General features: G+C 46.4%; 1 protein-coding gene across 4 annotated transcripts; it reads left to right on the top strand.

Annotated features, from left to right (window-relative positions):
* Nucleotides 1-439: 439 nt before the first annotated feature.
* ECHDC2 (enoyl-CoA hydratase domain containing 2) lies at nucleotides 440-20,318 on the top strand. Of its 4 annotated transcripts, none has more exons than XM_032494290.1 (10): nucleotides 440-693; nucleotides 7,062-7,129; nucleotides 7,200-7,287; nucleotides 11,588-11,674; nucleotides 12,498-12,590; nucleotides 14,138-14,194; nucleotides 14,409-14,596; nucleotides 17,738-17,788; nucleotides 19,205-19,252; nucleotides 20,092-20,318. In XM_032494290.1, exons 1-10 carry the CDS (start codon nucleotides 561-563, stop codon nucleotides 20,167-20,169), a joined length of 891 nt encoding a protein of 296 aa, XP_032350181.1. In that variant the 5' UTR covers nucleotides 440-560; the 3' UTR covers nucleotides 20,170-20,318. The 4 variants fall into 4 exon arrangements, with proteins under 4 accessions (XP_032350181.1, XP_032350184.1, XP_032350183.1 ...); XM_032494293.1 differs by having other exon boundaries at nucleotides 446-693; nucleotides 14,135-14,194; XM_032494291.1 differs by lacking the exon at nucleotides 14,138-14,194 and having other exon boundaries at nucleotides 458-693.
* Nucleotides 20,319-21,342: the final 1,024 nt, after the last annotated feature.

Genomic DNA, 21,342 nt, shown 5'->3' with positions numbered 1-21,342 from the left:
ATGGGCTAACCCTCCCTCTCACTCATTTTGTAAATTTTCACTTCCCTGAGTCTACATAGTCCACACTCACTCACCTCCCTATTCCTTCATTCTCCCTTTATAAAACTGAATCACTGTGCTGTACACAAAAAATAAATACAGCATTGCAAATCAACTATACTTCAATTTTTTAAAAAAGTCACCTCTGTAACAAACAGAACTTGATTCGGTTCACGCCAGACATTTCCCTTTTGCAATAGTATATTACCGATTAAAATCTGTTCTCACTATTTTGATTAGTGTCCGGCTTTCTATATCTTTGACAGCAGTCACTTTACTATGCGCGCTCTGCAGATTAAAACACTGGGGCTTAGAGAGGTTGGCAGTCTTGCCCAAAATCACACGGCGTAGCTGGGCTTTCTACTACTCAGGTCTTCCGTTCTCCAAAATGTGCTGAGAGCGGTGTCCGGCCCTCGGCCCATAGGAGGAGCAGTTTGCGAACGCCTGGGGCCGAGCTGACAGTTTCAGGGGCAGAGGAGGTAGCCGAGAGGCCGAGCGGCACCTTCCCAGACTGCGCCCCGATGCTGCGCGCCCTGACCTGCGCCCTGCGCCTTCTGCGCTCCTGGAGGCCCCTGGGGGCCCGCGGCTGTGCCTCGGAGCCGGCGGCCGCGGGCCGCGAGATCCAAGTGTGCCCTCTGGAGGGTCCAGAACAAGGTAAGCGCGCTGTCCTGCGGAGCGCCCGGGAGGCGGCTGGGAAGAGAGCTTGGGCGGGCCGAGGGCAAGCCGGGAGCCTGGCGCTCACTGCTGCCGGGCCCGACCCACGGCCAGCGTGCCCACTGCACGCGGGAAAACTGAAACCTGAAGGGGAAGGCGGGTAGCCCAGTGCGTTTGAGGATTTGACCCCAAAGCGCCTGCATCCCGGTCTAGGCTCCACAAGTCTCCCTAAGGCCGGAGGTAAGTGGCCACGTTACTGACCGCCCCGACCCTAGTTGTGGTGAGACTCAGTATCAGTCCCCACAGTGTCCTATCTGGTAGCCTGGGGCTGTGAGGAAAGAGATGGGATTCGCTCAGGGCTAGGACTAGGCACCGACACTCTCTCCTGCCCCTCCCCCTCCCCCGCCCCATACACAGAAAAGCGTTCAAAGGCCTTATTTCTCTCCTGGGCCAAAGGTCCTGGCAAGTCTCCTGGGGGAGGGAGGCTGCGGAGCCAATCTAGCTTGGCTCACTGTGCAGGGCCACAGTGTAGGGTGGAGGGTAGGTGTGGGAAGAGGGGCAATGGGAGAGAGGGGAGGGCAGAGGAGGGGCGGCGACAGGAGGGCGAGTCTCTGCGCGCTGGCCCTGCAGCTGCTGGCGGGCTTTTGAGCCCTGTAGACTCAAGGGAAAGTTCGCGCGGGTCACTGACAGAACCTCGATTGGTTGAGCTTTGTGTTGGGTTTTGTTTGGTTGGTTTTTTGTTTGGTTTAGTTTGGGGGTTTGGGGGTTTGTTTTTGTTTTTTACTTTAAGTGCATTCAGTGGCGTTACTCTCCGCAGTCCCCTGGGCGTTACCATCAGAGCAAAGCCCTTCTCTTGTCTTTCTCCCAATTCCAAGCCCTCTTCCCCTCCGTGCATTTGATATAGCATTGTTTATATCCGAGCTTTAATTTACACAGGAGGCATTGTACTAGACATCTCCTATTTCTTCTTTTTTCTTTACTTGATACTGAGTTTTGAAGAGCTGCTTCGCATATAAATGTAGTTCCTTGCTCCTTGTTGTTGCATATTACTCCCTTGGGTGTACCCCCCCCCCACTTTTGATGGACATATAGGGGCTACCAGCGTCCCACTGCATCACTTGGTGAGAATTCTTTGGGCATGTGGGGTTGCTGGTGTTAGAGAATACCCCTTACTCTCATGTTGAGCTGCCAAACTGACAACGGCGCTTGCCTTCAAGTAGTTAAAATTACTCACCTCACCTTACAGATTAAGAAACAGAGGCACAGGGAGGTTAAGCAATTTGAACCAGGTCTGGTTTCAAAACCTGTGTTCTCAACTATTAGGTCATCAGTAACCCTTCTGGTGACCCAGTGACTCAAAACACAGACTTGTACACTAGTTAAAAATTATCACAGGTGCTAGACCTTAGGACTCACTTGTAAATAGGGAAACTTTTTATCCAGAAATAAGAAACATCAGGAGATTAAGCCTCTGCCCCTACCAGAGGGCATATAGAAGGTAAAGAAAGTCATTGCGGGAACCAAGAAGAAGGAGCAGGGGAGGCACAAGGAGGCTCACACACGGGAGAACCACCCCACCACCCCCATTAGAAGCCACAGATTCTGCCTTCTACTTGGGCTGATGGCACCAGACCATTGTCACATTTTACCTGCTGTCCTGGATAATAGGACTGGTTTGTTAATCACACTTCCGTCCTCTTTATGGCTCTACTCCAGCTCCTTAGCTGGACGTTCAAAGTTGACCACCACAAAGTTCACTGCCCTTTCCATCTTAGCTCTTCTAACCCATGTGTGCATTTGAAGCTGTCCCACCTCTGTGTTTGGTTGTAACTATGCCCCTGACTTGGGTCCTCTCCTTTCCTCTCTACCTATGTAGCTCCTTCTGGAATTACCACCCCCGCCCCCCCACCATCCCTTTACTTTCCTTGTGTGTGAGCTTGTCTCCCTCATTGGTTATTAGCTCTTTGACAGTGAGGATTGCTAGCTGGGTCCAACTGCTAACTTTAGCAAATTCTCTTCTTTCTTGGGCCTCAGTAAGGGGTTGTTAAACCAACTGGTCTTTATACTAGCTTCCAGTGGTTTCTGTTGGCTCCCACCCACATCATCTTGTGATCCAGGCCACCCAGACAGATGTGATCCTAGGTCAGCTGCTAAGGAAATCAAATCATCAGCATGGTGAGGCTGGTAAGAGTGGAGAGGGTGCAGTGCAGACCCATCTTCACTGCTAGGGTCCAGCCAAAGACCCCCTGTCTGGCTCCTCAGGGCTCCCAGCTTAGAGTTCATACTTCATATTGGGTCCTAGACTTTCCCCAGCTTCTGCGCATTTTCCCTGCTCACAGTACCCGCAAACTCTGGTTAAGCACTGATGGGTATTATCTCTTTAAATCCTCATTACAGCCTTTTTAGTATTTCTATTTACAGATCAGAAAAGTGAAGGTCAGAGGGTAAAGTAACTGGCCCACATCCCTGGAGCTGGTATATGCCTGCGCTGTGACTTGAGCCAAGCAGCATATTTGCATTCTGAAAGAGGGAGATAAAGATGAAATATGGGAGAGTCAGCCAGAGAAAAAGGAAAGACAGAATAGGAAAGCGAAGAGGAGAGAGGAAAGTTTCTGTCAATCCCAGGACATCATGGCTGTATTAGTTTTCTATTGCCACATAACATAATACCACAAATTTTGTTGCTTAAAATAGCACACGCTTATTATCTCATGGTTTCTGTAAGTCAGAAGTGCAGGCACAACTTAGTGGGGTTCTCTGCTTCAGGGTTTTAGCAGGCTGTAAGCCAGGACTTGGCCAGGGCTATGGTCTCATCAGGCTTGGCTGGGGAGAGAGCTGCTTCCAAGCTCCTCACGTTGTGACAGAATTCACCTCCTGTGGCTGCTGGACTAAAGTCTTGTTTTCTTGCTGTTGGCCGGGGGCCACTCTTAACTCCTAGAGCCTGTCCACAGTTCCTTGCCACATGACCTCCATAGGTCCACCAGTTTCTCTAGTGTACGCTAGCAACACAGAGTCTTCTATACATCACAGCCTAATCAGAGAAGTAATATCTTATCACCTTTGCCAAGTAATTGGACCTAATCTTAGAATTGACATTTTATGACCTCAGGTGTATTCTCTTGGTTAGTAGCAATTCACAGGTCCTGCTCACATTCAAGGGAAGGTGACTGTTCAGAATGTGAACAGATACGGGGGCCACACTAAGGTCCGTCCACCACAATAACCTTGGACTTAGACTGTTTTCCTCAACCCCTCTGATATGGTTTCTCTGTATCCAGCACAGTTTCATTTCCCCAAAGTTGCAGCATTTTCTCGTCTGGAGAAGAGCTGGAGAGGACTTTTGGGGACATCTGAGTTCCTCGGTGGAAACTGCAGGGCTCAGAGAGCTCTTTGAAGGTTTCTGGGGAGGCTAAGGAAGCCCAGATTGCCTGAATGTTACAGTTCTCTGTCCTGGACTGCAGTTCTCTAACTGTGGCTGGAAACTCTGTCCCTTAAGAGCCCTGAAACTTTCATTGGCCCTTCTTGGTGTCTCAGATCAATTCACTGAAATGGCCATCATCAGAAATCCTGCTTGTTCCACCGACACAGCTGAGTACCCTGCGAAAAAATAATAAAATTGGTAAGCACTCCTCTAGTCCATCCTGATACTTTACAAGAGGGGAAATGGCCAAGAAGGCATAAAAGTATTTGAGCCCCTGCTCAGAGCTGGTCTCTCTTCACCGTACCTGGCCCACATTTGTGGGGAGTGAGTTAAGGCCAGAGTGGGGTGCAACGGCCAGGTTGTAGAGGGTCTTTTGAGTGGAATTAAGGAAATGGGCTTAGTTTTAATGAAGAGGGAATGGGAAGGATGTGGTCAGATTTGAGTTAGAAAGATGACTCTGATCCAAATGAGGGAATGACTGTGGAGGGGCCAGGGGAGGTAAGACTCAGAGCAGAGGGCCAGTAACCGAGGAAGGAGCCCACACAGGTTAGTGGCTGCAAGGAGGGATGTGAGCTGAGAGGTCTATTGAATTGACAGGTCTCGGAGACTGAGTAGACTTCAAGGGCGAGGAACAGGGAGGCAACAGGTCTGCTATGTCATTCACTCACCAAGGGAGCAGGAGGAGGGTCGATCATTTTTGGACTTGTTGGTTGAGGTGTCAAGTGGAGTTGGGTGTTCAGGCTTGCAGCTCAGAGGAGAGCTGGCCAGGTGTGCAGCACAGCCCTGGTGTACGGGAGGCAAGCCCACGGGAGGCGTGGAAGAAGGAGAAGGGGCGGACGAGCAAGCGCCGGCCCTCCTCACTCTCCTGCCTCACCTCAGTCTTCTCTCCCTTTGCTCTGAACCCCTCCATTCTGGAAGCTACTGAAAGGTGGCAGAATATGTCCCCCCTCCCAACAATATGCCACATTGGTATAAGGAATTTTTTGAGCTCAAGGCACTTGAAAAAACAGCAGATGCAAGAAGGGCCTCCTAATCGCTCCATTTCTGCCTGAAAACAGGAGATAAAAACTCCTGTGTGAAAGATGCTCTCCCTGAACCTGAAGAAAAGAAACATTCTTTGACAGAGAGTCAAAGCCAAGAGAATTCTGTACAACAGACAACTGTGGACAAACATCTCTTGTTAAAATAGTTCTTACCTTCCATTAGCGCCCCCCTCCCCCCACCATAGTTTACTTTTCCACAATTACTGCTCTTTGTTCAGCCTACTATAAAAGCATGTAGGTTCCACCATTTCTAGAGGTCTTCATTTCCTTATAAGGGCTCTTATGTCATTTAAAACTTACATAAGTGTGTGTGCTTTTCTCCAGTTAATCTGTTTTATCTTGGTTTAGTTCTCAGGCCCAGCTCAAACCCTGCAGTACCCTGCTCTATGACCCTCAGGGCCCTCATCCCTGCCACTCTCCCTGTCTGGATGGGCTTCTCCTCCCTAAAAACACACACACACACACTTTTGCCTTGCTGACTCCTGTTCACTCCTCAGCTCTCAGCTTAATGGTCACTTCCTCCTCCAGAAGTCACTGCTGACCTTCCACACTAGGGGTCCCCTCTGTCCACTCTCTATGTCCCACTTCCTTGTCCTGTTTTTCCCTATGTTCTCATCACAAATAGTAATTATTTGTTGAATGTCTGTCTCCCGTTTCAGACTGTAGGATTTAAGAGGACAGGGACTGGGTCTGTCCTGGTCTCTGAAATCAGTGTCTAGTACAAAGGCCAGCGTGTGTTAAATACATAATTGTGCAAACAACTGAATAAAGGGCTCCTGGACTGACCTTTTAGGAACTTCAACATTAAAAAAATTGGGTAGTCCCTTACCTATAGAATTTTTTTCCCACCAGGCCTCACTCTTCAAATAACAACACTTGCTATCCTCACTTTGCTCACATGCTTCCATCTGTGAGCTGCCATCTGTAATCCATTAGTACTTTATACACTCACCTTACTCATGACCTCATATTATAATGTACTTGTAAGTGAGTGGAAGGCAAGAAAGTGACTGAGTACAAGAAACCCTTTCAAGAAGCTTGGCTGTTGTTGGTGAAAGAACATCACACACTAGGGCAGAGATTAGTCTCTTGCCAAAGAGGACAGAATGTTAGCATGTTCAAGCCTCTGGATTAGTAACTAAATTCCTGTGACATAGGAGCCTGCTGACTTGCACCATGAGTGTGCAATCAGTAAATTTCATGCTGCAGGAAACCCTACAGGTCAAATGCCCCACATTCCTTAATAAATAACTTTTGAGGGAAAGACAGGGCTAAAGGCAGAACCTGAGGACTTTAACACATTTTTAAGATATAATTTAAAAGAAAATTTTGATTTGTCTTAAAAAAATTTTTTTTTAAATTAGCAAGTCTGAACTGTAATGTCTAGAAATTCACATTTGAGTGATAAAATTGTAAAGTAATGCATTGAAATGATCACTGTAAGTCAGGAGAGTTGTTACTTTTCGGGGGAGGGCAGAGCAACGATTGTATCAGAGCACATGAAGGGGTTTCTGGGTGGTGGTCTTATAACTCATTCAACTTGAGAGGAAGAAATCTGACTATGGAGAAAACAATAATGTGGAGAGTTACATGAAATTGAAGGAGTATGTGTGCATGTGCATGTGCGTGTCACAATGGCAGAAACAGGCCAGAACCACTGTGGCAGTCTTTCTTGTCTGTCTCCCCATTGTTGCTCCAAGGGTCACAAGTCCTTCCACTTCTGTGATGCAGAAAGGGCAAGGGCTGTTCTCCCCATTTTATGGTCAGGAAAACTGAGGCCTGGGTGTGTGTGACTTGCCCCAAGTTACACTGCTCATCAAGGGTAGAGGCTGCCCAGATCCCAGGCCCCAGCCCAGGAGTGAGCAGGCCAGCTGGCTCACCCAAGGCTGCCCTGTCCCCTGCAGGGATTACTGAGATTCTGATGAACAGACCGAGAGCCCGCAATGCCCTGGGGCACGTCTTTGTCAGCGAGGTGAGGAAGGGCGGGCCCCAGGGTGGGCTGGGGCTGGGCTGGGAGGATTCTGACGAGGTCTCCTCTGCAGCTGCTGGAAGCTCTGGCCCAGCTGCGGGAGGACCGGCAAGTGCGTGTCCTGATCTTCAGAAGCGGAGTGAAGGGTGTGTTCTGTGCAGGTGGGTTCCCTCCCTGACCCTCACTGCCACCCCAGGGCTCCGCTGAGCTCCCACCAGAATGCAGGGCATGGTGGGGGTGGGGAGGGGCTGGTGCTTAGGTCACCTCTAGCAGAGGACTCATTATTCCCATTTTATAGATGTGCACTCAGAGAGTCAGAGGTAAAAATTCCTTCCCTAGGGTTATACAGCTAGTAAGATTTCAGTTTGAACTTGGCCTCTCTGCCCCCCAAATGTTTGTTCTTTGAGCTACACCACACTCTGTTCTGACCCTTCATTGAGGAAATGAGGAAACTGAGTCCAAAGACATTTACAAGGTCTGTGCCCAAGATGGGACTCTCTGCCCATTTGCCCACCTACAAGATCTCAGTCCATGTCAGCAAAGCTCTTCAAAGTTCCTGCTCCATTTGGTCCTCACAACAGGGCAAGCACCATGAACTTTGTTTCAAAGAAAAGAAATGACTCTGGGGTGACTGGGGAGGTGGCCCTGGGGAGGCAGGAAGAGGCTGTGGAGGGATTAAGATGGGAGGACCATGATTCTTAGGTTTTAGGGAGGCGTGGCTCCATCCCTAGGTCTCAGCTGTGGGGACCAGCTTGGGGTCTGCTGTGGCAGAATAAGTATGCACACCAGTCTGCCTGACCCCCTGCCCTGGCAGAGGCCCTCATCCTACCCTGGCCTCTCCCTTTGGCTCCATCTCTGTCTGACCTCTTCTATCATGGTCGCTTCATGCCCACTGTTAACCCCTCTTCACTATCCTAACTAAGGGCGGGGAAGTAGAGGGTGCAGGTCTGGATCTGCCCCACTTGCTCTGGAATCCTAGGCTTATCCCTGTCCCTCTCTGGGCCTCAGTTTCCCCATCTGACACTGAGGGGTTGGAACAAATCAAAGACTTCTGAGGATCTTCCCAGCTGCCTTTCATATAGTCTAGGACTTGCAGAGACTATATCCACCCCTCTATCCGGCCTCAGGCCCCTGCCATCTGGCCTTTTATGACCCCTTCACTGTCACTACTCTCACCAGGGTGCATGCCCACCTCCGTGCCTCCATGTCCTGAACTCACTTCTCAGTGCTCGTCTCACTTGACCTCTCAGCCTCCTTGGACCCCACCGACCCCTTCTTGTAAAAAATAATCAATTATACCATGACATATGTCAATTATTTCTCGAACTGGAAAAAAATAAACAACAAATTTTTATTTTATATATTTTTTAATTGTGGTAAATATATACATTACAAAATTTACATTTTAACCAGTTTGAAGTGTAAAATTCAGTGGCATTAAGTACACTTAACAAGGTTTTGTTTTTTGGAGATACGTATATATTTTTATTGAAATATAGTCAGTTTTGTGGGCTTTGTCCAGCAAAGACCCACCACGGAAGAATGAATTACTCGAGACTTTATCAAGTCAAGAGAGTGAGAGGGAGCCGGAGACCAACTCCCTCAGACCCTCCGAAACGCTCGTATTTATTGAGAATAGTCAAACAAAGGATGAAGGTAAAACACGTCATAGGAATGTGCAAGGGGCATGGTGTACATGCAGGTATGCAGGTCAGCAGTTTCGTGAAAAACAGAAACATTAGTCAATCTATACATTTAGGGAAAAGTTTACAATGTTTAGGGAGTATACAATCGATAATGAAAACCAGGCACAAGGACTCCACAAAGTTCAAAATCTAACTAGATTAGCGAAGAATGTCCTGCTGTTTTCAGCAAGGGCTAAAGGTAATGGTTTTCCAAGAAGCAGAAGCAGCCCTGCAGCTACCAACCTACATCTAAGATAAGCAAGGCAAAGAGCAGCAGTTTTCTGCATTGCAGCCCTACTTATATGAGTGTGCTCCCACAAGTTTACAATGTTGTGTCAATTTCTGGTGTACAGCATAATGCTTCAGTCATACATCAACATACATATATTGTTTTCATATTCTTTTCACCAAAAGTAACAACATATTGAATATAGTTTCCTGTGCTATACAGTATGAATTTGTTGTTTATTTTACCTATACTAAATCTGCAAATCTCAAATTCCCAATTTATCCCTTCCCACCCCTCCCCCCCAACCATAAGTTTGTTTTCTATGTCTGAGTCTTGTGAATAAGTTCATTTGTCTTTTTTTAGATTCCACATATGACTGATATATATTTTTCTCTTTCTGGCTTACTTCACTTAGAATGACGATCTCTAGGTCCATCCATGTTGCTGCAAATGGCATTATTTTTTTTTTACGGCTGAGAAGTATTCCGTTGTATAAATATACCACAACTTCTTTATCCAGTCATGTCAGTGGACATTTAGGTTGTTTCCATGTCTTGGCTATTGTATATAGTGCTGCTATGAACATTAGGGTGCATGTATCTTTTTGAATTAGCATTCCCTCTGGATATATAACCAGGAGTGGGATGCTGGATCATATGGTAAGTCTATTTTTAGTCTTTTGAGTAATCTCCATACTGTTTTCCATAAGGGCTACACCAAACTACATTTCCACCCACCAGTGTAGGAGGGTTCCCTTTTCTCCACAGCCTCTCCAGCATTTGTTTGTGGACTTTTGAATGACAGCCATTCTGACTGGTGTGAGGCGATACCTCATTGTAGTTTTGATTTGCATTTCTCTGATAATTAATGATATTAAGCATTTTTTCATGTGACTATTGGCCATTTGTATGTCTTCATTGGCAAACTGCTTGTTTAAGTCTTCTGCCCATTTTTGGATTGGGTTTCTTTTTTTTTTTATTAAGTTGTATGAGCTGTCTTTATATTCTGGAAATAAAGCCCTTGTCAGTCTCATCTTTCGCACATATTTTCTCCCATTCCGTAGGTTGTGTTTTGTTTTGCTTATGGTTTCTTTTGCTGTGCAAAAGCTTGTAAGTTTAATTAAGTCCCATTTGTTTGTTTTTGCTTTTATTTCTATTGCCTGGGTAGACTGCCCTAGGAGAACATTGCTGAGATTTATGTCAGATAATGTTTTGCCTATGTTTTCTTCTAAGAGGTTTATAGTGTCTTGTCTTATGTTTAAGTCTTTAAGCAATTTTTAGTTTATTTTTGTGTATGGTGTATTTCAATGATTTACATGCAGCTATTCAGTTTTCCCAACATCATCTGCTGAAGAGACTGTCTTTACTCCATTGTATGTTCTTGCCTCCTTTGTCAGATTAATTGACCAAAAGTTTTTGGGTTTTACAATGTTATTCAACAATTACCACTGTCCATTTCCAGAAAATTTTTATCATTCCAAACAAACTCTATACCTGTTAAGCAATTCCTCCCCATTCCCCCAACCCCTGGTAACCTCTATTCTACTTTCTTTCTTTATTAATTTACATATTCTAGGTACTTCATTCAAGTGGAGTCATACATTTGTCCTTTTGTGTCTGGTTTACTTCACTTAGCATAATGTCCTTCATGTTCATCCATGTTGTAACATACAGCAGAATTTCCTTCGTTTTTAAAAATGAATAATATTCCATTGTATGTGTAGCCCACATTTTGTTTATTCATCCATCTGTTGATGGACCTGGGTTGTTTCCACCTTTGGGCTATTGTGAATGATTCTGCTGTGAACATTAGTGTGCAAGTATCTGTTTGAGTCCTTGCTTTCAGTTCTTTGGGGTATACACTTAGGAGTAGAATTGCTGGACCATATAATAATCCTAAATTTAACTTTTTGAGGAACAATCAGTGTTTCTCACAGCAGCTGCTTCATTTTACATTCCCACTAGCAATGCACTGGGGTTCTCCGTATCCATGCCAACACTTGTTTTTTGTATTTGTTGTTTATTAATAGCCATCCTAATGGGTGTGAAGGGGTATCTCACTGTGGTTTTTATTTGCATTTCTCCAGTGACTAATGATGTTGGGCTCTTTTCATGTGCTTACTGGCTTACCTGCTTTGGAGAAATGTCTATTCGAGTCCTTTGTCCTTTGTAGGTTTTGTTTGTTGGTTTGTTTTAGTTGTAGGAGATCTTTATATATCATAGATATCAATCTTTTACTAGATATGTGATTTGCCAATATTTTCTTCCATTTCATGGGTTGTCTTTTCACTCTCTTGATTAGTGTCCTTTGATGCTTGGAAGTTTTTAATTTTGATTAAGTCCAGTTTATCTTTTTGTTGTTGTTGTCTCACCTCTTTTTTGACTGCCCCCATCCTTTCCCTCCCTGGCTTCCTTGACCATGTTTTCCTTGTGTTTCTCCTTCTCTGACTGCTTCTCTTCCAGTTTCCTTTGCTGGATCCTTTGACAGCCTGGGATTCAGTAACAGGTCATTTCCCAAGTGCTGTCACCAACCCCTCACCATCTGCAGGTGCAGACCTGAAGGAGCGGGAGCAGATGAGTAACGCGGAGGTGGGGGTCTTTGTCCAGCGGCTCCGAGGCCTGATGAATGAGATTGGTGAGGGTCCTGGAATGGGGGGGGAGGGCATTCAGGGGGTCCTGCTGATCCCAGCCCTACCCCACCCACCATCTTCTACTCTGATGAGAAAATAGTTTCTGTTGTGAGCTCTGTGAAGAGACAGATGACCTTAGAGGGGCGGAGGGGAGCAAGGATGACAGGGAATTCTATGAAGAGGGTGCCAAGAGGGTTCAGAGGGCATTCCTTCTGGAGGGAACCCTGGCCCCTCAGCCTGTGCCCTGCTAGTTCCCACTCTTAACCCCTGTGCCCTCCAGGTGTAAGTCTGGCTATTCTAAAGGAGTCAAGTTTCACCAAGCATGCTTTTAGGCTTTGGCAATTGCTGTTTCTTTTGCCTGGAATACCTCTCCTTGGCCATCTTAGCTTTTTATTCATTTTATAAGACCACCAGTACCTCCTCCTCCACGAAGCTGTCCCTGACCCATCCTCCAAGCTTCTTTTGTCAGAGCACTGATCGCCCTGGGTCAGTGGAGTGATAGGTCTGCCTCCCCATGTGTGATTCAATTCTGTGTTCCCAGCACCCAGCACAGGGCTTGGCACACAGAATGAGAAGGGAGAGCAAAAAGGCTGATCTCAGGGAGGCGAGAAGGAGAGTGGGCCTGAGTAGGGATCATCCAGCCCATCTCCCCACTGCCGCTCCTCAGCTGATCCCACTTCTAAGGTAACCTGGCTGAGGTACCAAGTAAGGTCCCCAAACCTGGGACCAGTGAGGCCCTCTGTCCTAACCAGCTAGCCCCTCCCATCCCGAGTCCCTGTCCTGGTCCTGCCAGGGCCTCACAGGCTGAGCCCTTCTTCACCCCCACAGCGGCTTTCCCTGCGCCCACCATCGCAGCAATGGATGGATTTGCCTTAGGTGGAGGCCTGGAACTTGCCCTGGCCTGTGATCTCCGAGTGGCAGGTATGGGGCAGAGGGAGAGGTGGGGTAAGGTGGGGAGGGAAGAGTGAGTGAAACAGGCTACTTCTGGGGTTCTCTTGGCTTTCCACCTACTGACCAAGTTCCCATTCCAAAGCCCAGAGAGTAATCCCAACCCACATCTTAACTCATCTACAGAACCAAGTTGGAGATGCAGGCTGACCCAGAAGTCAGTGGGGTTCAGGTCTGCTTACTTTGGGCTCCCAAACAAGGAGCTCTGCCTGGTCATGTGGGCAGACCAGGCTCTAGGGCTGTGAAAGAGCTGAGTCATAGCCCTGCCTTCTATAAACCTTGGCTCCAGTTCAGGTAGAAGCTAGTTCCCCTCCTGGCCCAGCCCCTGACTACAGCGGTACCCATCACTTCCCAGGGCCAGCTGCCCTCTACTCAGGAAAGCTCCTGCCAAGGCCAGAGGAGCTGCTGACATGACAGCAAAAAGAGCAGAGAGGAAAGGCTGAGGGCAAAGATAAATTATTTAACCTTTTAAGTCTGTTTATCAGTCATGTTTTGAACAAAGGTGAGCCATGGAGATAATCTGTCACCAGCCCAGTTAATCAGAAACATCCCTGGGCAGGAGCATTGCCCTCTGGTTCACTGGCACTGCCAAGGTTTGTGTTACTTGTTGAGAGAAATCGAGCTTTGAAGAGTCAAGGGAGATGATGATGATCAATTTTTAACCTTTATTTTAACCTTAGTGACTTGGTTGAGTGTGTCCTTCTCGGAGGCAATCGGAAAAAGTCTGAGTGCCATCATGGGGCTACCTGCTTCCCTTCACTGCTTGCTCCTGCCACCCAGGAAGAACATTTTTAAAAAATGTTTAACTCCAGGCATAGAGAGAGCTACATGATGCATATCAAAGAGAAGGCATCAAAATACCAGGTCAGGTCATAACCCCTACTCTGCTTCTCACCTGCCCATGTCCTGCAGGGTTTGGTGGATAGGAGAGTGCACAGAAAACCCTTCCCTCCCATGCACAAGGCATGGTCCAGTTGGCCTGTGCTGAGTGAATTCAGAAGAATGTGGACTAGAACACAGGGAAATTTCAGGCCAACAAAAAGCTAGGAGGAATAACTGGTGGAAGCAGGAGTCATTGACACTTGAGGCCAGACCTGTGAGTTAATGGATTCTCTGTCTTGTGCAGAGAATCCATTAACTCACAAATAGGTGCTGGGCACCTTCTAGGAACCCCTTCCTTGTTCCAAAGACCTTACCTCATGTGATCCTTGGCAGCTCTCTGAAGCAGGCAGAAGTAGGGTAATCATCTTTTTCCCACCTCTGAGGCTCAGAAAGGGAAAGAGACTTGCCTGGTGATGTACACCTCCAGTGAGGGAGGCAGAATGAGGGCCTGGGTCTCCTGACTGCCAGGCTAGGTAGGGCTCTTCCAAAGGTAGAGCCTGGAGGAGTCTGGCTGTGGCACACCGTGAGGGAAGCGGTTGGCTGGAAGGGTAAGCAGAGCCCACAGAGGGGTGTCTCTTCTCTTTGGGGATTGGCACTGGAAGACAGGGTGGGGGCTTCATTCTGTTCTGTTTAAGCAGCTTCCTCGGCTGTCATGGGGCTGATTGAGACCACCCGAGGGCTCCTCCCAGGAGCAGGTAACCTCAACCCACCACACCCATCTTTCTCCTCTTATCTGTTCAATTCCACTCTATCCAGCAAATTCCCTGCTTTTTTTTGCCGTGTTCCGGCTCTGCCCTGCCATTCTAACTCAGTCTGCTCCTCTGGGAGGTCTTGGCTGAATCCCAGGCTAGGCCTTCTCTGGGTTCCCACTTCCCATGCAGTTTCACCACCCCTACTCCATCCTGGCAGGAGGGACTCAGAGGCTGCCTCGATGCCTGGGGGTGGCCCTGGCGAAGGAGCTCATCTTCACAGGCCGAAGACTGAGCGGGATGCAGGCCCAGGCCCTGGGGCTGGTGAACCACGCCGTGGCCCAGAATGAGGAGGGCAACGCTGCCTACCACCGGGCGCGAGCACTGGCCCAGGAGATCCTGCCCCAGGTGTGGCAGCAGCACAGCACAGGAGGGCCTGTGCCATGGGGGACTCACACGTGGGGAGGCCAGGGTGTCTCTGGGGCTGCACAAGATCCATTTATCCAGACTTATTAACCCTCTTTGGAGTTTTTGCATGCATTCAGCCATCCAGTAAATAAATCAAATTTTAAGTTAAAATGAAAATTGAATAGTTCTGAGGGACTGGAATCAAATGGGCTTGAAAATCCTCAGAAGAGCACCATAAACCAACTTCTTGACATGATGTAAATGCTCTCTACCTGTGCCATCCACTAAGGCAGCCACTAACTACATGTGGTTATTTAAGTTAAAGATTTAGTTTCTCAATTACACTTCCTACATTTCACATGCTAATAGCCACATGTGGCTACTGGCGACTGCACTGGACAGTACTGCATTTAAAAGTCCCCCAAACTGAAAAAGCAAGATTCTAAAGCAGACAAAGAACTACCAGCCCATCTCTCTGACCATACCACATGGCAGAAAAATTTTTGAAATACTTGATGTAGGACATGTGTTAAGACCCATTACTTTTTTAAAATCCTCAAATAGCCTAAAAGCATAGGCTCCCAAAAGGTTTAGAGACCAGGGAGTGGGTTTAGGTCCTGCCTAAGTGTAATTTCCAAGTACATGAGAGGTTCCACTGGCTTCTCACTGCTCTAAGGGAGGTCTGAAGTTTCCACAACGATATGGAAGGAACTGAAACAGAACTAGGTTTTACTAATTTATAATAATGACTTGGCCCATGTGGAGCACCTCCCACCCATCAGACAGAATTCTAGGTATTTTAATAGTGTCTCAATTATTAGAACAATCCAGTTGAGTTGATTATTCCCACTGTATTTGTGATATAACAGACCCAAAAAGGCTGAGTGACTGCTCAAGATCAAAGAAAGTGACTGTATCACCAGAAAGTCGGTAACTAGTATTTTGGCATTTATTTTGCATAATGCAGACTACAGTATAAAAATGTGTTTTATTCTAAGGAGTGCAGAACATGTACAAATTTTTAAAAAACAAACTAATGAATTTCAAATTAAAAAATTACAAAGATGTTACAAAGTTAAAATATAAGCCTATAAAATGTTAACTATACATCATTTTAATATTAACAGATAAAAGTATTTGAATTAATCATGAAAAAAACTTAAAGAAGTATTTTATTTTGGAAAAAAATTGTGTCCCTTAAATAATCCTGTCTTTTTTTGTAACTCTGAGGTCTTCTTTGAGGGCAGGGACTATAACTTTAAAAAACTGATAGTGAGTTTGGTTTAAAAGAAAGCATTTGTTTTGTCTTCATTTCTTCTTTTTTAGTTTCATCACATATAAATGGAGAGTCTGATTCTGTCATCTGGACAATTTTAATGCTGTCAGGTTTCTGTTATACTTGGTCAGAAAGTCTCTGAACTAATATAAAACTGAGTGACTCAGGGTAGTGGTTGATTATACTTCCACAGAGGGGGCTTATCTAGCAAGACTCACAGACCAAAGGGCTTGACTTTTTGCATAAACTAAATAACTGGGTCTTTGAGCTTGATCTCAAGATGATTCAGGCTCCAGATTTTTTAATATGCTGAAATAATGGTATTCTATTTCAAAGCAGCTTTGTATACCAAAACACCATCATACCAAAAACTATTATTACAATCACTAATCCAAATGCTGGGTCATTCTGATGCAACCTGAAAAACAAATCTGCAACTTCCAGCTAAGTTACTAGGTGCCAAGGATGTGAGGGTTCCTGGATGGAGTGAGTGCCAGGGATGGTGTGGTAGAGGCTGCCCTCTAGTGGACAAGCCACCAAGACTAGGGAGTCAAATGGTTTGAGATTAGAGCTCAGAAGACTGTCAATAAATACAAGGTCCACAACTTAACACTGAGATTTTCCGCCTAAATAGTAAATATACATTATTCTTTGAATATGGATTTGGCTGTGTTTTCCACTTGCACATCAAAGGAATGGAACATTCTGTGGCCAAAATGTGGGTCACTCTTCTCATTTCCAAACAACATGAAATTATCGGTATTTCTAATAATCCATACACACACACACACACACTCACAGTGGACTCTTGAACAACACAGGTTTGAACTGTGTGAGTTCACTTACACATGGATTTTTTTCCACTAAATACATACTACAGTACTACATGATCCGAGGTCAGCTGAATTCACAGATGCACAATCATGTATAGAGAGGGCCGGCTGTAAAGTTATATGCAGATTTTCTACTGCGTGGATGGTTGGTGCCCCTAACCCCCCAGGTTGTTCAAGGGTCAACTACATATCTATATCTATATGTCTGTGTTTGTGTGTATATAAGGAAATTCTTCTATCATAAGTATCATGAATGTATTTTCTCAGTTGTTGACTTTTATCTTTTATTTGTGGTATTTTTCCCAGTCTGAAGTTCTTCATTTTTATGTAGCTAGCTCTTTCATTTTATGGCTTCTATGCTAACAGACTTTAAAAATCATTCTTTTTCTGACAGTCTTTCTTACAAACAGCCACTCTGATGCTCTTCCTTCCCAGTGGCCCTGCAAAATGCCCCCTGGGGATTTCAACCCAAGCCTGTCAGACTCCAAAGCCCAAGTTCCTAATCTTGACCCGTCTTCACGCTCCTGGGGTAAAACTTGCTTGTAGCAGAGGCCTGAATTTGCTGAAATGAGGGGTAGAGGAAGGGGGCAGCAGAGGGAAAGGTGACTGGGAATCAGATCCAAGCCTTACCACTGACTCACTGGACAAATGTGGTCAAGTGCTTCACCACCCTGAGCCTCAGTTAAACATGGCACCATCCTGGAAGGGTGGGTAGCACCATTAGACCATTAGACAACCCTGGGTGGGAGAGCATTTGGAAAATGGAGTGTTATACATGTTGGATGGATGGATTAAATGACAAGATGCCTAGATGGTCAGGATGGTCAGGATTGGGAAGGTCAAGGATCAGTTAGGCTTCTTTCATTATAGAAAATGAACATCAACTGGGAAGTAGTAGGTACTAACACTAACAAAACATAAGTGTCAGTAAAACAGCTAGAACTCAACCTAAACCTCTTTCCCCACTGTGGAGCTACGTGCCTAACTATGAGCATTGATCCCCTCCTCAACCAAGACTTTTCTTTTCCCTAGGCCCCCATTGCTGTGCGGCTGGGCAAAGTAGCCATTGACCGAGGAATGGAGGTGAGAGGGTTCTGGGTTAACTTGGGTCCACTAAAGTCAGTGGGGTGGCTGGGAGGTGTGCTTTCATGGCACACAGATGGACAGCACAGCTGGAAAGAGCTCAGGAACTGAACTCTTCTAGCAGGCTTCAAGTCTGACCTCTCTTTGTGCCTTACTTTTACCCATCTACAAAATGAGGTTTGGCCAGGTGATATTCCAAATTACATTTTATCCTCATCTCTCTCCCTTGGAGAGGAAACTGAGGTTCAGAAATGGTAAATGACTTATCCAGGGTCACAGAGCAAGTGAGTTTCAAGAACCCAGGTCTGTATGGCTCCCAGTGCACATTCTCGGGTTTGTGTTGGTGGTCAGTAATGTGACCTCATGGACAGGGCACAGGGTGGTTCCTTGGCTGCAGCTAAGCTATCCCCCGACATCAACTAACTCTTCAATTCATTCAGCACACACTGAAACTACACCTTAACTCAGGACACAGAAATGAATCAGGTATGGTCACTGGCCCCAAGGTGGGGAGTGGGGCAGACACAGACATCAAATCACTAACAAAAGGTTAAGGGTGCTAAGCAGACACCCTGGAGAGGTTAGAGATGTGCTGTCCAGTGGTTAGTAGCTATGTTATGATAGTGCTGGGCTAAAGAATGTTTTCTAGAGTTGAGCCTTGGGAGGGATGAGAATTCCAGAAAAGTGGAAAAGTGTGAGTAAAAACACAGGTTATTGATAAGCAACTCAAATGCATGCGAGGAAGGGGTGAGACAACACAGCATGGAGGTTAGGGATGCGGGCTCTGGTGCTGGACTGTCTCGGTTCAAAGACCTGCTTTTCCATCTACTACTGTGCCCTTAGACAAATGGCTTCACCTTTCTGTGCCTCAGCTTTCTCAGATGTACAGTAGGGGTAATAACCCTTGTTGTGAAAAGTAAATGAGTTTTCATAGAATAGTGCTTGTAAGTGGTAGTAATAGCAAGCACCAGGCAGTAGAGGCTGGGAAGTTGACGGGGGCCAAGTCATAAAGGCCCAGGGCCTTAGTCCTAAGGGCACAGAAGGCCTGTAGATTTCACTAATAGGGGTGACAGGAGGCATGGTGAGGAAATAAGGAAGACTGGCTGTGCACGCACAGTGCACACACACCCTCCTCAGCTCTAGAGGCTGTGTGTGCAATCCTCCATTATTCCCCCAGCCCCCATTCATCCCAGCACTGATCTACCACTGTTATGAATGGTGCGCCCTCTCAAGGGAGGGAATTCCTATCATATTCATCTCTGTTCATACAGGCAGGCATACAGTAAGCCTCAGTAATTCTTAGCTAGAAGAATCCATGAAACAGTGGAGTGGTGTAGGGAGCAGGGCAGGTTGGCTCCCAGTGCAGATGGAGGTGGACAAGGTCAGACTGATCCACGTATCACTTCTTTCTCGCAGGTGGACATCGCATCAGGGATGGCCATTGAAGGGATATGCTATGCCCAGGTACGTGGCCACTGCCAGTCCATCCATGCCTGTAAGCAGAGGCTGGGGGCCTTCTGTACTACATGATCAATTTGGTAGGTTCCTTCCAACCCAGAGTTAGACTCCATCCCACTCCCTTCTCACACTTAGCCTGGGGTGAGCCCTGGGGAACACACTGCCTCTCTGGGACTGTTTCCTCAGCCATCTAATGGTGGTACATCCTGCCCCACTTTGGTACCCAGAGAATCACCGAGGTACTTGACAGAAGAATAGTAGCTTCTGTGGTCTCTGTACCAGTGGGTGCTATTAAAACCAGGCTCAAGTGGGATGCCAAGGCATTGGTTATATAGCCTATAGGCTGTGTGCATTTGGTGGTAGGGCAGTAAACCTGGGGCTGACCCGTTTAGCCCCTACTCCTGGGTGACTCAAAAATACTAATCTCCAGGTTAACAAAGTACTGAAAATACTCTGAAATAGGGGGTCCTGGACTTGAAGGACCTAGTGTGAACTAGCTACACACCAGGATTCAAAGCCAGATTTCTTACTGCAAAGCCTAATATTTCGTCTCTACTGAACAGCCTCATTTCAGACTGCTGCAGGAGACTGAGCTCTCTGGAGGCATGCAAGCTGTGTGCAAATAGAGGCTAATATGACAGGCCTCATGCTAGAGAGGCAGCCCGCCTTGCATAGGAGACCAAGGAGCCACCAAGGCCCATACCTTTGCATGGCCCAACACCAGAGTCCAGAGACAGTAGGAAGATTTGGATGATGGCCTTGTCATGGGCTGAACAAGCTTGATCAAGTCTTTATTGGCCTCTAGTCCTGCTCCCCACAAACTAATACTCTGTATGTTGTTTCAGAACATCCCCACCCGGGATCGGCTGGAAGGCATGGCAGCTTTCAGGGAGAAGCGACCCCCCAGATTTGTTGGCGAGTGACTTCTGTTTAACGTTAAGCACGGGAAATGCGCACCTTACAGGGCAGGATTCTGAAAGAAAATCTGCAGTGCAGCAGCCCTCATCATTTCACCTCTCTGGGCTTAAGTCTCCTCACAAGGATGATGGATATAAAATGAGTGGCATAGTACCTGGTACTAAAGTGCTGACCATGCCACCTACTACTACCTTCATTATTCTTCACCCAGGCTACATAATCACTGGGATCGGGTTTGCTTAGGAGAATACCTTTCTCTCCCTACTAGAATGATAAACTAAGGGTAAAAAAAATCCTCCGGGCCTTTGTATTGCTGGCACTCAAGCCTGACCTCTGCATCTCAGTCATTAGGTGCTCACCAGAGATGGCAAGAGGTTGTAAGAAACCCTCGTTTCTTCCTCTGTACAACAGAGATAATAAGGAAACCCTGGTAGTGGTTGAACAGGCATCAGGAATCAGACTGCAGATCCCAGCTCTCTGCCAGTTACTCACTATGTGCCTCAGCTTGTGCATCTATGATCAAACTGTTGTGAGGATTTAAAAAAATAATAAAACATCTCAAGTTCAATAAATGTGAGTTATTGTTTATGTACAGTGATAAGAACTAGATGAAAGCACTGCTATGAAAACCGGATGAAAGCTATAGGGTGGCAGGCAAATCTTTGATGGGTGCATTAAATAGCTTTCAGGAGCACTGAGAAGAGAACAGTTAACTCTGATGGAGAGAATGGAGAGTCAGGAAATGGGCAGATAACACTGGGTTGAAGGCTGAAGGATTATAGGCATTTGAGGCAAAGAGGAAGGCTGATGGGAATAGCATGAGCAAAGGTAAGTAATATGAACTCTTAGAAAAACAAAGGGGGGCTGATATTCACATATGCACACCTCAGCAGCCCTCCTCCTGATCAAGGCAGGGGAAGGGGCAGTCTTACAGTCATTCTTTAATTGATTTGAGCTCTGCCTGAGCTTCCTGAGATTATGCCTGGCCAAGCCCAGGAGTCACTAGGCTATGAGCACGGACATACACCAATAACATTGTTGATTTGCTGCTAAATACAAATGTGCCCCAAAGTTGTGCTCATTTCCTAGAAGGGAGAGTAACACAGAAGAGCCCAGATCTTAGAATCAGCACCAACCACATGAGTAGTATCTACTCAGGAAAGTAAACCACCTTACTG

Source organism: Camelus ferus, chromosome 13, assembly GCF_009834535.1.
Source record: "Camelus ferus isolate YT-003-E chromosome 13, BCGSAC_Cfer_1.0, whole genome shotgun sequence".
Taxonomy (NCBI): domain Eukaryota; kingdom Metazoa; phylum Chordata; class Mammalia; order Artiodactyla; family Camelidae; genus Camelus; species Camelus ferus.
Note: the sequence above shows the minus strand (reverse complement) of the source record. Positions and strands in the feature narration are given on the sequence as shown.